The 18,327-nt window shown below is 39.1% G+C and overlaps 1 protein-coding gene across 2 annotated transcripts; it reads left to right on the top strand.

Annotated features, from left to right (window-relative positions):
• The first annotated feature begins 2,351 nt into the window (after positions 1-2,351).
• Positions 2,352-17,311, top strand: orc4 (origin recognition complex, subunit 4). 2 transcript variants are annotated; one of them, XM_084425125.1, is made up of 14 exons: positions 2,352-2,428; positions 3,065-3,121; positions 3,236-3,312; positions 3,526-3,616; positions 4,148-4,223; positions 4,339-4,424; positions 4,518-4,566; positions 7,353-7,504; positions 15,166-15,339; positions 15,696-15,782; positions 16,071-16,179; positions 16,513-16,608; positions 16,690-16,757; positions 17,044-17,311. In XM_084425125.1, exons 2-14 carry the CDS (start codon positions 3,071-3,073, stop codon positions 17,224-17,226), a joined length of 1,299 nt encoding a protein of 432 aa, XP_084281251.1. In that variant the 5' UTR covers positions 2,352-2,428; positions 3,065-3,070; the 3' UTR covers positions 17,227-17,311. The 2 variants fall into 2 exon arrangements, with proteins under 2 accessions (XP_084281251.1, XP_084281252.1); XM_084425126.1 differs by having other exon boundaries at positions 2,387-2,428; positions 3,065-3,129.
• The last annotated feature ends 1,016 nt before the right edge of the window (positions 17,312-18,327 follow it).

Genomic DNA, 18,327 nt, shown 5'->3' with positions numbered 1-18,327 from the left:
CACCTGTAAGCTGGTGTGTGGTGGGCGTTCTGGCGCAATATGGCTGCCGTCGCATCATCCAGGTGGATGCTGCACATTGGTGGTGGTTGAGGAGATTCCCCCCTTCTATAAAGCGCTTTGAGGTCTCAGAAAAAGCGCTATATAAATGTAACGAATTATTATTAGGGGTTCAAGCATGACATGCTGAAACCCTATTGTAATTGTAAGGATTTGTAAAACGCATCGTGCAGGACAAACCGTAAGGCCTAGAGACGTGAAACCTGGCCAGATGGTAGGCCTCAATTTGGGGACAACCTATCAGAGTATGACCCCGATTGGCCCATAGGTGGCGCTACAGCAACTTTACATTTGGGTGGCTGTAACAGGGTCATTTACAAAAGGGGCGTGACAAAATAAAAGGGGCGCTATAACTGTTAAAAAGCTTTGAAACCATATATTTCCTATGGTACATTGCCTGTATTGGCTGTAAGTGGTCTTTTCAATCTAGTATGTCAGTGGTTACATGCTTGCTAAATAAAACTTAATAACTTTTGATGCTTTTGTGCTTAAAGGCTTTAAAGGCCTTAAATGCTTGAACCCCGATAAATGCTGCTTGCAGCTTTAATTATTATTATTATTATTATTAATAAATGTTGAAATTTATATCTTTTAAGTATACTGTAATGCTGAATGTCTATCATTAATGTTTAGAAATATCTGTCACTTAGACGATCAGCAGTGTTAGTATCAGTGACACTGACCTTCATTCATAAAAAGATGCCATTACAACAGATTGAAAATATACTGTCTTCTTTCTATAATACGTTGTTTCTACGTTAATTGTTAAAAATAAAAACTGTTTTTAATTGCAATTAAATTTTTTATCGATTGACAGTTTTTATAGACAGATAGTTTTTAAGTGAAACTCTATTTGAGAATGTGCATTGTGTAGTGTCCGGGGTAATACGCAGAGGCGGACAGAGTACACAGCTTCATTACTTGAGTAAAAGTACAGATACCCCTTGGTAAATTTTACTCAAGTACAAGTAAAAGTACTACAGTCAGATGTCTACTTAAGTAAAAGTACTAAAGTACTTGTTTTTAAAAGTACTTGAGTATCAAGAGTACAAGAGTACATTTTCTAAATATTGTATTACTACTGCCACAGTGCTTACATTGGTAAACACAGCAAACACTTGAAGCGAAAACTATCATTAACTTGTTCAGAAAATTGAAATAGTCTGGCGAGGTGGGGCCACGGGTTGGCACATTCCAGGGATGGACCTGCTGCGTCTTCATCCATTGTTTCGTCCATGGTTTCGTCTCTTATCTAAATCTGCCCATGGAGTTGACTTTGGCGGAAAGCTGAAGGTGATTGCTGATAGGCTGTCCCAATCAGTGGCACCTGCACAATCCAGTCACGTTTGAGAGGGAAACAACAAATTTAGGGTTTCCGAGATTTTTCTTTTTTCCTTTTTTTTTTTATTTATTTTTTTTTAGAAGAAGTAACGGGTACTCATGGTTATGGATAGAAACGTAGTGGAGTAAAGAGTACAATATTTGCCTCTCAAATGTACTTGAGTAAAGTCATGAGTACTCCCCAAAAATGATACTCGAGTAAAGTACAGATCCCTCAAAATTGTACTTAAGTACTGTACTCAAGTAAATGTACCCCGTTACTGTCCAGCTCTGGTAATACGTTACAACTAGCAAAGTAATGCATTTCTTTTAAATACTTTTAAATATTGAAAATAACTTTCTCCAACACTGGCATTGTGTAGGACTATAAACATGTATTTTTAATGAACTTTTTCATTAATTTAATTCATTATGTATTTAATTAAATTGTCTGTATTACGCATTTCATGTTTGTTTTTAACAAAAATCATGTGTAAATATGTTTGTCATTATGATGCACAATATTGTGAATATATGTAAATAAATTATTGACTGGACTAAAATCATATTTGCTTGTTTATGATTTCATGTAGCCTATAAGATACCAAGTATAAACTAGACTCTGCCTAGTAAGCAGTTACAGATGCAGGTTTTGGAAAATTTTGAAAAAATATTGACATTTAGGCTAATGGTATTTCATTGCAGTTTAATGGTAAATCATTCATCAGACACGTGTCATAAACAATGTCATTTCTGAATCTAATTGCTACAATCTAAAGAGTTCATGCATGGAACTAAATCCATTAGATTCACTGTCATTATTACATTCTCTTCTGTTGATTCCCTTTTGTTTATGCATTCATCCTTTATACATTTATTAAATGTAAACTATTTAAGATATAATATAGGTACTATGAATAGGTTAAAGTTCTTTCCGGTTCAGTTTTGGGCCGCACAGCGCCTCATGTGGCCACCGGAAATACAAGCGTTGTGTCCCGGAAACACGCGAGGCAGAAACTGCTAGTGGCGCGAAATCTCTGGACATTCGTGGGTGAGTTTATGCTTTTACTGTAACAGTTTACACATAATTAACTGGTTGTTTACTATATATGTGAGCAGTTGCAGCAGCCTCCTGCCTTATGACAGACTAAACTGCATCTTAAACTCTTTTAAATGATGTTTCTAAATAAGTCATGACTGCACATATACAGAATATAGAAGGATGATGAAATAGTTTCAGGACAAAGACAACATGAAGTGCAACAGTAAAGATGATAGAAAGTGTGCAATCACTAATTTTATGAGCTCATATTACTTTAGAAATAACACGGAATGTCACTTTAAAAAACACACTGTCAGAATTCACCGAGTTAGACTGCAGTCTATATAAAATAAAATAAAGAAACGGTATTAATATATCGAATCACTCAATGATGACCAGTGACAGGGACTAAAAATAAAGTACCCTATACATTCATATACATTTCTAGATCATTGACGTTGGGAAAAAAGTTTTAAATAGTCCATGTTATCTTTCTGATTTGGTCTGTAACTGTATATTTATCTACTGTAATGTTTGCTGTATATTTGTCCAACATACAGTTTTTTTGCATGTATTTATAATACTTGCAGTCAGATGTGTGTAAACATCTGCACATTATTAACTGAGATGTGTTGAATGTTGCAGGTGAAGATGAGCAAGCGCAGATCCACCGCTCTCACTGAAGCTCAGTGTGTGTCTCTGGTCCGTCAGTGTGTATTACAGTTCCTCATGAGTGTGTTTCTGCTGTTAGTGTGTGTTTACTCGTGTTTAAATGTGTTGTGATCGTGTTCAGTCGTGTTGTGATCGTGTGTTCAGGCTCAGAAGATCCTGAGAGAGAGACTGTGTCATCAGAAGCTGCCGGATCAACCCTCGGGTCTGGACTCACAGCACAAGTGTGTTCATTACACAATATCTGTGTGTGTGTGTGTGTGTGTGTGTGTGTGAGAGAGAGAGAGTGTGTGTGTGTGTGTGTGTGTGTGAGTGAGAGAGAGAGTGAGTGAGTGAGTGAGTGAGTGAGTGTGTGTGTGTGGATTCTAATGCTGTGTGTGTGTGTGTGTGTGTGTGTGTGTGTGTGTGTGTGTGTGTGTGTGTGTGTGTGTGTTCAGGCACTTGCTGGAGCTGTTGAGACGCACTGCTGTTCATGGAGAAAGTAACTCTGTCCTCATCGTTGGTCCTCGAGGATCCGGTAAAACTATGGTATGACCCGTATCCCCCAGAGTTAGATAAGTCCACACACACCCTTCTCATCTCCGTGCGTGCCGTAACTCTGTCTGACGCACCCACCGCTAGCCTAGCTTAGCACAAAGACTGGAGGTAAACGGCTCCAGCTAGCATACTGCTCCCATAAGCGACAAAATAATGCCAACATTTTCCTATTTACATGTTGTGATGTGTATAGTCACAGCATGTAATAACAAGGTCACATGAGACACAGCCACCTTCTAACCGTATACATACTGGGAACTATATTCTCAGAAGGTGAAGCACTGCTACTCGGGCGGAGGGATTTACTCCATCTCTGAGGAACTCTCTGCTCCTCACCACTGAGCTTCAGGCGCTGCGAGCAAATCACTCCGCCGTAGCAGTGCTTCGCCTTCTGAGAATATAGATCCCAGTGTGTACACGAGTTCCTCACTTATTATATAATGTATATAAATAATAATAATACATTTTGTGTGCGTGCGTGCGTGCGCGTGTGTGTGTGTGTGTGTGTGTGTGTGTGTGCAGCTGCTGGGTTGTGTCCTCAGAGAGCTCATGAGTCTGAAGGAAGTGCAGAAGAACGTTCTTCTAGTGGAGCTCAACGGTGAGTTCATGCGTGTGTCACTGTGTCATGTGTCATGTGACGTGAGTCTCTGCTGTTAATCTGAGACTCGAGACGCCGCATCACATGTTCACACACCTCGCTTCTCTGAGCGCAGGTCTTCTGCAGACGGACGACAAGATCGCGCTAAAGGAGATCACTCGCCAGCTGCACCTGGAGAACGTCGTAGGAGACAAAGTGTTTGTGAGTGTGACACGAATAATTTACCCAGAAACCAACGTTCTGTCTTCATTCACTGAAACAGTGATGTCATAATGCAGATTCTCTTGTGTTCAGGGCAGTTTTGCAGAGAATCTGGCTTTCCTTCTGGAAGCTCTGAAGAGAGGTGAGGCTTCATCACTGTCAGCGCTGGGAATCAGAAACCATTTTAATGTGATTTGAAACCATTCAAGCTCAAGATGACACAGAAGAACTCTTAATGGTGCACAAATACTCCACAGATACATTTATATTTAATGATAACTTATAAACCCTTTAAGACAGCCCTAGTGTGAGCTACGAGTTTAATCAATGTTATTTACTTCTGTTAAATTAGTTCAACTTAGTTTTAAAATATTCGTGTTTAACAGCAGAATTCATGATGAAAAACTACATTACCCATAATTAGGCTTGGGCGGTATTCGAATTTTGAAACCGTCAAACCGCCTCCCTATTTTACCGGGGTATACGGTATTACCGTGACTAATTAAAAATTATGACATAATGGGCTCAGACGGCGTCACCAAACTGTTGGCTTGTGCCTACACCGTTCAGAAACTGAATGCCAGATCGGGCAAAAAAACAACAACAAAAAAATCCAGCCCAACCTGTGCACGTTGTGTCTGAGTCAGGCCGACGGCATTAACTGTTATTATGAGCGGAGCCCACCATTATTCAACATAATATCTGTGTGCGTGCAACAAGCAAGAAGTGCCTTTGTAATCCGGTGACGCGTGTCCATTGATTTTTATTAATAAAACTTTTCTGCAAAGATGGAAGTTGACGATCGCATCTCTGTAGTGAACGCGCCTATAGAGAGAAATGCACATCATTACACAATCAGAGAGTGGCCTTTTTCTTTTCGTTTTGAATTGTTTCGTTTAAAGAAATTGACGATCGGCATCTCCGTAGTGAACGCTATAGAGAGAAATGCACATCATGGATTACAGAGAGTAGGCTAGTCTATTTATTTTCGTTTTGAATGGTTTCGTTTACTGAAATTGACGATCGCATCTCCGTATGAACGCGCCTAGAGAGAAATGCACACCATTGATTAATCAGACTATATTTCTTTTCGTTTTGAATTTACATTTAAAGAAATTGACGATCGCCATCTCCGTATGAACGCTATAGAGAGAAATGCACACCATTGATTAATCAGACTATATTTCTTTTCGTTTTGAATGGTTTCGTTTACTGAAATTGACGATCGCATCTCTGTATGAACGCGCCTAGAGAGAAATGCACATCATGGATTACTTAGCCTAATCAGTGAGTAGCCTATTTCTTTCGTTTTGAATTGTTTCGTTTTAAAGAAATTGACGATCGCCATCTCTGTAGTGAACGCTATAGAGAGAAATGCACACCATTGATTAATCAGACTATATTTATTTTCGTTTTGAATTTCGTTTAATGAAATTGACGATCGCATCTCTGTATGAACGAGAGAAATGCACATCATGGATTACTTAGCCTAATCAGTGAGTAGCCTATTTCTTTTGTTTTTAATTGTTTCGTTTAAAGAAATTTCAAGCTTTATTTATTTGTCATGTCAGTGAGGCATAGCCTTTTTTATGAGATTTCAATGCAAGTGACAGCGGCATGCCCATCATGTCATGATTATATTAAATCCAGGCAATATTGGTTGATGAAAATTTTATAAAAATTTAGATACAATTTATACAAAACGAAATTCGTTTTAAAGAGGCCTTTTACAAAACTAAATTTATTGAAGTGGTCAAATCGTCTGACTCCCGATGCATCCCATCTTATTTGTGCTGTTCACTTTTCATAATCAACAAAGATGGAAAAAATAACATTATAATATTTTAACAAATACGAAACTTAATGCGCTTTTGTATCCTGGCAGCAGTGAGTGGGCGGTTTTTTCCGAGATGCGACGTTAGAGGTGTTTACATCTCTCGCGGTCACCTTTTTATTGCACAATTTACAAATTGCCTCGTCAGTATTTACCGCCTCTCCCTTCTCATTCGGTTGGAACCAGAAATATTGCCAAACTGCAACCACACATAAGCATTTTTTAGGCAATAAATCAATTATATATATTATAGGCTAGATAAGTGCCGGTATTGACGGTATTGAAACTGATACCGGTGCTATTTTAAGATCCCGCGGTATCCGATATTACGGTAATACCGCCCAACCCTACCCATAATGCAGTACAGACAATTCCACCAATCAGAGTCAAAACAAGAAAAACGTGCCAATAGAGCTCGTTAGCTCCGCCCACTCCCATGAAGCACCGCGTGTGACGTAATCGAGTCGATCGCATATTTTGAAATAAACCTTAACAAATATACAAACAAATATATTGTTTTATTTGTAGAATGAGTAGTTTTATATTCCTCCATTTTTAATTTGATTATGCCGTTCGCAGTGCTTCATGGGATTGTTGTTCCGTCTGCAGTGAAATATTTTGCAAAAATACACAGAATAAATGTTTGACTTGTTTTTCTTTACCTAACTGGAATCTAAAATGGGAATCGATAAGAAAAGAATTGAAATTGAAAGGCAGAATCGGAAACGCTACAATTCAAATACCCGACCCTAATCAGTGTTATTGTAGTATTTAAATATAGTTACTATATTTTTTCATATTTTGAATGTTTTCATTTTTATGTCTTCAGTTTTCTTTTTACTTTTAGTTAGTTGTATTAAATTTTTTTTTTTATATATATTTCTAATTTGAAATTATTATTTTTTTTAAGTTAATGTTTTAGTAATTTTGTTATTTTTGTCATTTTTTTTATTGTTAATAAAAATTATAATAAATTATTGTTTTAGTTTTGTTTTCAGTAATTTATAAAAAAACCTATTTTATTTGATTTAGCTGCCAAAGCAACATTAAATGTTGTGTTGTGTCTCCTGTGGTGTGTGTTGTGATGGTGTCAGGTGACCGGAGCAGCAGTCGTCCTGTGCTGTTCCTGCTGGATGAGTTTGATCTGTTCGCTCATCATAAGAACCAGACGCTGCTGTATAATCTACTGGACGTGTCCCAGTCTGCGCAGACGCCCGTCGCTGTGGTGGGACTGACCTGCAGACTGGTACGCGCACACACACACACACACACACATGAGTCAACAACACGCTTAAAAGGACAGTTCACTTGAAAATGAAAATTTTGTCATCATTTACTCGAGTTGTTTCAAACCTGTATGAGTTTCTCTCTTCTGCTGAACACAAAAGAAGATGTCACAAAAAAAGACATTAAGTCTGTATCAGAAAAGTGAGATAATGCTTAAATTAAGAAAACCATCTGTGGTTTAGAAAAATAAACTTGTTTTAATATATATATATATACACACACACACACACACACACACATATATATATATATATTACCGTTCTAGAGATGCACAATTCATCACATCTGTCATCGCGATTGCAATTACGGATCCCACAATTATGTGATCGTTTAAAGGTGCAATTACAAAAAAAAGGTTCGCTTACATTATTCTCTGTGTTTAAGATGTGTGTTTTTTTCTACAGCTTATCTTAAAGCTGCAGTCCGTTGCTTTTTGGGGTTAAAAATTATCCAAAATAATTTTTGGAGCAAGTACATAACCAGCCAGTGTTCAAAACTCTCTGCTTGCCGTAGCTCGACTCACAACGGTAAGCTTGTAATAATGTTTTTAATTCCAGTGGTACTGGTGGATTTCTGTGGGAGCATGTCTTTGCGTCATTACGTCACATCTGTACTCATAAAGTCACATCTGTACTCATAAAGTCACATCTGTACTCATAAAGTCACATCTGTCCTCATAAAGTCACATCTGTCCACATAAAGTCACATCTGTAGTCACATCTGTACTCATAGTCACATCTGTACTCATAGTCACATCTGTACTCATAGTCACATCTGTACTCATAGTCACATCTGTACTCAGTCACATCTGTACTCAGTCACATCTGTACTCATAAAGTCACATCTGTCCTCATAGTCACATCTGTCCACAAAGTCACATCTGTAGTCACATCTGTACTCATAAAGTTACATCTGTACTCATAGTCACATCTGTCCACATAGTCACATCTGTCCTCATAAAGTCACATCTGTCCTCATAAAGTCACATCTGTCCTCATAGTCACATCTGTACTCATAAAGTCACATCTGTCCTCATAGTCACATCTGTCCACATAAAGTCACATCTGTAGTCACATCTGTACTCATAAAGTCACATCATAGTCACATCTGTACTCATAAAGTCACATCTGTACTCATAAAGTCACATCTGTAGTCACATCTGTACTCATAAAGTCACATCTGTCCTCATAAAGTCACATCTGTCCACATAGTCACATCTGTACTCATAAAGTCACATCTGTACTCATAAAATCACATCTGTCCACATAGTCACATCTGTACTCAAAGTCACATCTGTCCTCATAAAGTCACATCTGTCCACATAGTCACATCTGTACTCATAAAGTCACATCTGTACTCATAAAATCACATCTGTCCACATAGTCACATCTGTACTCATAAAGTCACATCTGTCCTCATAGTTGCATCTGTAGTCACATCTGTACTCATAAAGTCACATCTGTAGTCACATCTGTACTCATAAAGTCACATCTGTCCACATAAAGTCACATCTGTAGTCACATCTGTCCTCATAAAGTCACATCTGTCCTCATAAAGTCGCATCTGTACTCATAAAGTCACATCTCTCCTCATAAAGTCACATCTGTCCACAAAGTCACATCTGTAGTCACATCTGTACTCATAGTCACATCTGTACTCATAAAGTCACATCTGAAGTCACATCTGTACTCATAAATCTGTACTCATAAAGTCACATCTGTCCACATAGTCACATCTGTACTCATAAAGTCACATCTGTCCTCATAAAGTCACATCTGTCCACATAGTCACATCTGTACTCATAAAGTCACATCTGTACTCATAAAATCACATCTGTCCACATAGTCACATCTGTACTCATAAAGTCACATCTGTCCTCATAAAGTCACATCTGTCCACATAGTCACATCTGTACTCATAAAGTCACATCTGTACTCATAAAATCACATCTGTCCACATAGTCACATCTGTACTCATAAAGTCACATCTGTCCTCATAGTTGCATCTGTAGTCACATCTGTACTCATAGTCACATCTGTAGTCACATCTGTACTCATAAAGTCACATCTGTCCACATAAAGTCACATCTGTAGTCACATCTGTCCTCATAAAGTCACATCTGTCCTCATAAAGTCACATCTGTCCACAAAGTCACATCTGTAGTCACATCTGTACTCATAGTCACATCTGTACTCATAAAGTCACATCTGAAGTCACATCTGTACTCATAAATCTGTACTCATAAAGTCACATCTGTACTCATAAAGTCACATCATAAAGTCACATCTGTACTCATAAAGTCACATCTGTACTCATAAAGTTACATCTGTAGTCACATCTGTACTCATAAAGTCACATCATAAAGTCACATCTGTACTCATAAATCTGTACTCAGTCACATCTGTACTCATAAAGTCACATCTGTCCTCATAAAGTCACATCATAAAGTCACATCTGTACTCAGTCACATCTGTCCTCATAAAGTCACATCTGTAGTCACATCTGTACTCATAGTCACATCTGTACTCATAAAGTCACATCTGTAGTCACAGATCTGTACTCATAAAGTCACATCTGTACTCATAAATCTGTACTCATAAAGTCACATCTGTACTCATAAATCTGTCCTCATAAAGTCACATCTGTCCTCATAAAGTCACATCTGTACTCATAAAGTCACATCTGTAGTCACATCTGTACTCATAGTCACATCTGTCCTCATAAAGTCACATCTGTAGTCACATCTGTACTCATAGTCACATCTGTACTCATAAAGTCACATCTGTAGTCACATCTGTACTCATAAAGTCACATCTGTACTCATAAATCTGTACTCATAAAGTCACATCTGTACTCAGTCACATCTGTCCTCATAAAGTCACATCTGTACTCATAAAATCACATCTGTCCACATAGTCACATCTGTACTCATAAAGTCACATCTGTCCTCATAAAGTCACATCTGTCCACATAGTCACATCTGTACTCATAAAGTCACATCTGTACTCATAAAATCACATCTGTCCACATAGTCACATCTGTACTCATAAAGTCACATCTGTCCTCATAGTTGCATCTGTAGTCACATCTGTACTCATAGTCACATCTGTAGTCACATCTGTACTCATAAAGTCACATCTGTCCACATAAAGTCACATCTGTAGTCACATCTGTCCTCATAAAGTCACATCTGTCCTCATAAAGTCACATCTGTCCACAAAGTCACATCTGTAGTCACATCTGTACTCATAGTCACATCTGTACTCATAAAGTCACATCTGAAGTCACATCTGTACTCATAAATCTGTACTCATAAAGTCACATCTGTACTCATAAAGTCACATCATAAAGTCACATCTGTACTCATAAAGTCACATCTGTACTCATAAAGTTACATCTGTAGTCACATCTGTACTCATAAAGTCACATCATAAAGTCACATCTGTACTCATAAATCTGTACTCAGTCACATCTGTACTCATAAAGTCACATCTGTCCTCATAAAGTCACATCATAAAGTCACATCTGTACTCAGTCACATCTGTCCTCATAAAGTCACATCTGTAGTCACATCTGTACTCATAGTCACATCTGTACTCATAAAGTCACATCTGTAGTCACAGATCTGTACTCATAAAGTCACATCTGTACTCATAAATCTGTACTCATAAAGTCACATCTGTACTCATAAATCTGTCCTCATAAAGTCACATCTGTCCTCATAAAGTCACATCTGTACTCATAAAGTCACATCTGTAGTCACATCTGTACTCATAGTCACATCTGTCCTCATAAAGTCACATCTGTAGTCACATCTGTACTCATAGTCACATCTGTACTCATAAAGTCACATCTGTAGTCACATCTGTACTCATAAAGTCACATCTGTACTCATAAATCTGTACTCATAAAGTCACATCTGTACTCAGTCACATCTGTCCTCATAAAGTCACATCTGTCCTCATAAAGTCACATCTGTCCTCATAAAGTCACATCTGTAGTCACATCTGTACTCATAAAGGCACATCTGTACTCATTAGGGGTGGGACGATACAGGTACCTCACGATTCAATTCTGTGGCGATATGTGGTCCACGATATGATAATATCACGATTTGCGATATCTACGATATTCAATATATTGGAAGAAATTTCATCAACGATATATCACGATATATGTGACTGAAAAGAAAAAGAAGGAATAAGGAAATTTTATGCATTTATTAATGCCAACATTTCCAACATTGTGCAAAGAAATATGCATTTGCATAATAACTCACTGCCTCCTGGTCTTAAATGTAAACACTGTACATCTAGACAGATAAAAGTGCATGAACATTACAAAACAACATGAACATTAACATGTGTAAACCATAATACTGAAACGTCAGCAGTAAGTTACTGTAAACAGTGGACACATCAAGGCATATTCTTCTTGAGGAACTAACTGATCAGCATGCTCAGATGTAAGAGCACACCTCTGAGCAGAGATTATGTCACCGGTGGTAGAAATTAAAGCCACTCTTATACAAAACTAAATAATAAAGAGTTATGACTTGAAATGTTTGCTGTATACTACAATCAAAAACAGCTTATACAAAAAAAGTGAATGAACATCTGCAGAGAGCACAGTCAAAATGTAACTTTTTGTGACTGAAATTGCACATATTGCAGTATAACGTAACAGATCGGTTTACACAGTGTACTGATGTGAAAACTAAACAATACAGAAAGCAGCTCTCATACAAAAATACTAAATTGGTAACAATGAAATTGCCAATATTACATACGTTAGCTTTTAACGAAGAAGGTGCCGTTCGAATTTGGCGCTCAGCCATCAGTCTGTTATGTATGTGCGCGACTCTGTTCGCGTCTCTGTTGCACGCCACAGACTGTCCGCACACTGCACGTCCGCTTATAGTTCCGCCTTTTGCGTTCCGTCAATATTACGTTATTAGAAAATAAATATATATATTTTTTTTTTTAGAAAATCGATTTTTTGACATTTGTGAATCGATTCAGAATCGTCCACGTCCACATCGCGATGCATCGAAGAATCGATTTTTTCCCCCACCCCTAGTACTCATAAATCTGTACTCATAAAGTCACATCTGTCCTCATAAAGTCACATCTGTCCTCATAGTCACATCTGTACTCATAAAGTCACATCTGTCCACATAAAGTCACATCTAAAGTCACATCATAGTCAAATCTGTAGTCACATCTGTACTCATAAAGTCACACCATAGTCACATCTGTACTCATAAAGTCACATCTGTCCACATAGTCACATCTGTAGTCACATCTGTACTCATAAAGTCATATCATAGTCACATCTGTACTCATAAAGTCACATCTGTCCACATAGTCACATCTGTAGTCACATCTGTACTCATAAAGTCACATCTGTAGTCACATCTGTACTCATAAAGTCACATCATAAAGTCACATCTGTACTCATAAAGTCACATCTGTCCTCATAAAGTCACATCTGTACTCATAGTCACATCTGTCCACAGTCACATCTGTAGTCACATCTGTACTCATAAAGTCACATCTGTATTCATAAAGTCACATCTGTAGTCACATCTGTACTCATAAAGTCACATCATAAAGTCACATCTGTACTCATAAAGTCACATCATAAAGTCACATCTGTACTCATAAAGTCACATCTGTACTCATAAAGTCACATCTGTCCACATAGTCACATCTGTAGTCACATCTGTACTCATAAAGTCACATCTGTCCTCATAAAGTCACATCTGTACTCATAGTCACATCTGTATTCATAGTCACATCTGTCCACATAGTCACATCTGTAGTCACATCTGTATTCATAAAGTCACATCTGTAGTCACATCTGTACTCATAAAGTCACATCATAAAGTCACATCTGTACTCATAAAGTCACATCATAAAGTCACATCTGTCCTCATAAAGTCACATCTGTACTCATGGTCACATCTGTCCACATAGTCACATCTGTAGTCACATCTGTACTCATAAAGTCACATCTGTACTCATGGTCACATCTGTCCACATAGTCACATCTGTAGTCACATCTGTACTCATAAAGTCACATCTGTACTCATAGTCACATCTGTAGTCACACCTGTACTCATAAAGTCACATCATAAAGTCACATCTGTACTCATAAAGTCACATCTGTACTCATAAAGTCACATCTGTCCACATAGTCACATCTGTAGTCACATCTGTACTCATAAAGTCACATCTGTACTCATGGTCACATCTGTCCACATAGTCACATCTGTAGTCACATCTGTACTCATAAAGTCACATCTGTAGTCACATTTGTACTCATAAAGTCACATCATAAAGTCACATCTGTACTCATAAAGTCACATCTGTAGTCACATCTGTCCTCATAGTCACATCTGTCCTCAAAGTCACATCTGTAGTCACATCTGTACTCATAAAGTCACATCATAAAGTCACATCTGTCCACATAGTCACATCTGTCCACATAAAGTCACATCTGTAGTCACATCTGTACTCATAAAGTCACATCATAAAGTCACATCTGTCCACATAAAGTCACATCTGTCCACATAAAGTCACATCTGTAGTCACATCTGTACTCATAAAGTCACATCATAAAGTCACATCTGTCCACATAAAGTCACATCTGTCCACATAAAGTCACATCTGTAGTCACATCTGTAGTCACATCTGTACTCATAAAGTCACATCTGTACTCATAGTCACATCTGTCCACATAAAGAAGAGTCTCGGCTAGTCGGCTGTGAGTGTGAGGATGTTGGAGGTGGAGTGCTACAGCCTTTTCTCACAGCACTGGGATATAATTAAACTTATTAATTTGATGATGGATCCAGAAAGGTTCAAACCACAATCACTAACTGGAGATTCACTCGCTGTAAAATGCAAAAGACTTCGGACTTCGGAGCGGCTACAGAAAAAGAGAGACTGCAACCGGTCCGTGCGAAAACAAGGATAATAGCGGAAGGGCTTTTGAAAGATGAAAATTTTATTATATTATTATTATATATATATTATAATAGATATATCGCCTTAGATATATATTATTATATTATATTACAGATACGTGTGTTTGTATTTCAAAGAGAAGAGTTCTAAGGAACATTAATTTGCTGGTATGACCATTAGACATTAGACTGTTAACATTAACAATTTGAGAACAATAATTTGCACGGTTTGACATATGATAAAGCGATCCTTAGATTTAATCGGCGCGATTTACTGCAATGCTTTTTCCCCTTAGTTGGTCAGAACAAAAGTGGATGTTACGTGTTCAGGCGACATTTTCCGGTGAAAACTCTTTTGTTGGTCATACTTCCAAAAAGTGTAATCTGTGATTTGCGACTGACAGCCTCACATTCTCCTCAAAACATGGGATTCATCCGCGCTGTGCCGAGCCGAGGCACAACCCACGTAAAGCTGATCATTCCACGAATAACTGCAGTGCAATTGCAGATTTCAAACAGAGATGGCGACAAAGAGGAAACACTGCGGACTGCAGCTTTAAGGGAATAATCAACAGTTCTGATTTTCGTCATAACCGTGCATCCCAAGCTGATCCTCCTGCTGTGTGTGTGTGTGTGTGTGTGTGTTGCAGGACGTGCTGGAGCTGCTGGAGAAGCGAGTGAAGTCTCGGTTCTCTCACAGACAGGTTCATCTCTTCAGCTCGCTCTCCTTCGCTCAGTATGTGGATGTGGTTCTCCATCAGCTCCGTCTGCCTCAGGACTTCCCGGACCTCAGGTTCTCCGCCGAGTGGAACCGCAGTGTCACGGTACAGATGCAACACACATCTAGTGCTCACGGTACAGATGCAACACACATCTAGTGCTCACGGTACAGACTCTTCTTCTGATGTGCGTTTGCTGCTGTAAAGAGGAAGAGATGATCGTGAGACCGTATGAAAGCTGAGACTCTTCATAACAAGAGCTCACTGTTATTATTGGACGGCAGGCGCTACTGTAATGCTTAGTGAAGTTTGTTCACGCATCAGCTGAAAACAGCACAGGATAAAAGATTCTTGGGATTTAAGAATGGATATGTTTAACCCCGTCCGTACACACACTCCGTAGTCTGTACACACTCTGTACACACACTCTGTCAGTCTCACCTGTCTGTGTTCTCCTGCAGAGAGTGTGTGAAGATAAGAGTGTTCAGGAGGTTTTGAAGAGGAGCTTTAACTCCAGTAAAGACTTGCGCTCTCTGCAGTCACTGCTGGTGAGTGTCTCTTGCTCAGAACACAGCTGGAGGTGTGTGTGTGTGTGTGTGTGTGTGTGTGTGTGTGTGTGTGTGTGTGTGTGTGTGTGTGAATTGTTTGCCTGTGCTTTTGTGTGATGGTGTGTTTGTGTGTTGTAGTTTCTGGCTGTGAGTCGAGTGTGTGTGTGTGTGTGTGTGTGTGTGTGTGTGTGTGTGTGTGTGTGTGTGTGTGTGTGTGTGTGTGTGTGTGTGTGTGTGTTTGAACTGTTGGCCCGTGCTCATGTGTGATGGTGTGTTTGTGTGTTGTAGTTTCTGGCTGTGAGTCGGGTGTGTGTGTCCCGCCCGTCTCTCTGCGAGGCTGATCTGCAGGAGGCCGGTCGCTGGATCTCTGCCGACTCGAAAGCAAACGTCCTCCACGGTGAGACACTGACTCGTGAACACACTCGTGTGTGTGTGTGTGTGTGTGTGTGAGAGCGCAGGAACACACTCGTGTGTGTGTGTGTGTGTGTGTGTGTGTGTGTGTGTGTGTGTGTGTGTGTGTGTGTGTGTGTGTGTGTGTGTGTGTGTGTGTGTGTGTGTGTGTGTGAGAGCGCAGGAACACACTCGTGTGTGTGTGTGTGTGTGTGTGTGAGAGCGCAGGAACACACTCGTGTGTGTGTGTGTGTGTGTGTGTGAGAGCGCAGGAACACACTCGTGTGTGTGAGAGCGCAGGAACACACTCGTCTCTAACTCTCGATCGCTCTTCCTCCAGGTCTGTCTATCCTGGAGCTGTGTTTGATCATTGCTATGAAACATCTGAACGACACGTACGATGGAGAACCCTTCAACTTCCAGATGGTCCACAACGGTACGCCGTCCTCCTGCTCATCTCAAGTGGAAATCTGTGTGTGAATGTTCATGTTCAGCTCAAGTTCTGTCATTCCCTCAGAGTTCAAGAAGTTCATCCAGAGGAAGTCTCACTCCATCCATAAGTTCGAGAAGCCTGTGGTGATGAAGGTCAGTGAGTGCTTCATCTGCAGACGGTTCAAACATTAATAACTCATAAGTTCATACTAGTGGTGTAGCGCTGTGGGAATCTACAGTACGGGTGTTTGTTGGTTTGATACACGTGTGCAGAACAAATACAGTTTATCTGTGAACAGGCGTTTTCTTTTCATTCAGGATACTCTGACTGTACTGTGTTTGACAGTATCCACACTTTAATGTGCTTACCTGTGTGTGTGTGTGTGTGTGTGTGTGTGTGTGTGTGTGTGTGTGTGTGTGTGTGTGTGTGTGTGTGCAGGCGTTTGAGCATCTCCTGCAGCTGGAGCTGGTTCGTCCTGTAGACTCGGGTGTGTGTAAAGTCCAGCGTGAGTATCAGCTGATGAAGCTGATGCTGGAACACACTCAGGTGATGGAGGCGCTGCAGAAATACCCACAATGCCCCACAGACGTCAAGCAGTGGGCGCTCTCGGCCTTCGGATGACACCGCCCTCTTTAACTGCTCAGATATGCACTTTGTAAATGTATTTGTATAGTTTGTATTTGCAATAAAGAATAAGTGAATATAACTGCTCATTTGTAATGTCTTTGTCTCAGAGACTCTCCTGGTCCATGATGTATAGATGATGTTTTTGTGCTGATGTTTTGAGAACATTATTAAAGACCAGATTTATGATAGAACGTTATTGGAAGGAAATCTTGCAGAACATTTGCTGAAGTTCTAAGAACGTTCCCTTTTTCTACGGCGAACTCTCTTCCGGAGACGGTCAAACTTCACATTTGACCCCTGATCTTCACTGGTCTCTCTTTACGGGGTCAAACTGTTTCATAAAGACCTTTCACTGAACTTTTCCCTCATCCTCCCCTCACACTTTGTAACACATCATTCCCTTGCGGGCCCTAAAATTATACTTAGTGTTTTTTTTCTGTTCAGAAAGCATATTTTATTTCATTTTTTTTCTATTTTGTAATGCGATTTATTTTTTGTTTTGTTTTTTTAAACATTTTATTTACCTTTAAATTACTAGATTTGATCAATAAATAATAAATAGTAATTTATGCACATTCTCTCAACTTAAATTCAAAGTAACTCACAATTTCATGCATACCCTTTAAATTCAGCTCAAAATATCATACATTGGGAGTGTTTGCCGACCTCTTGTGGAAAAATAATAATATCACATGATATTTCATGACTCTTATCCACCTTATGCCTGCGCCCCATGACACTTTGCGCGAATTATTGGTGTAACTTGGGGACATATCATGCCAAATGCACTTTTTTAGCCCTTAAATGCATTTTGTTGTATATTTGGAGTGTTTACAAGTACAAAAAATATGAAATTATTCTCTTCAGGTGCTTCGTTGATATCTTTATATTCTGTTTTGGTCATATTTTTCAACCTGTTCCGACTTTTCTGTTATCTATGACGTTTTTTGAACTATTACGTCACAGTATTTGCAGCGGAACTGCCAAATAAGGACATTGACTTCCGGCCCAACACTTCGAGCAATCCGCCATTTTTATTTCTCGCTGCAATTTTGTAGTCCAAGCTAAAGGATGCAGAAGTTACGAGAGGGTAAG

The sequence above is a fragment of the Rutilus rutilus genome, assembly GCF_951802725.1.
Source record: "Rutilus rutilus genome assembly, chromosome: 12".
NCBI lineage: Eukaryota > Metazoa > Chordata > Actinopteri > Cypriniformes > Leuciscidae > Rutilus > Rutilus rutilus.
Note: the sequence above shows the minus strand (reverse complement) of the source record. Positions and strands in the feature narration are given on the sequence as shown.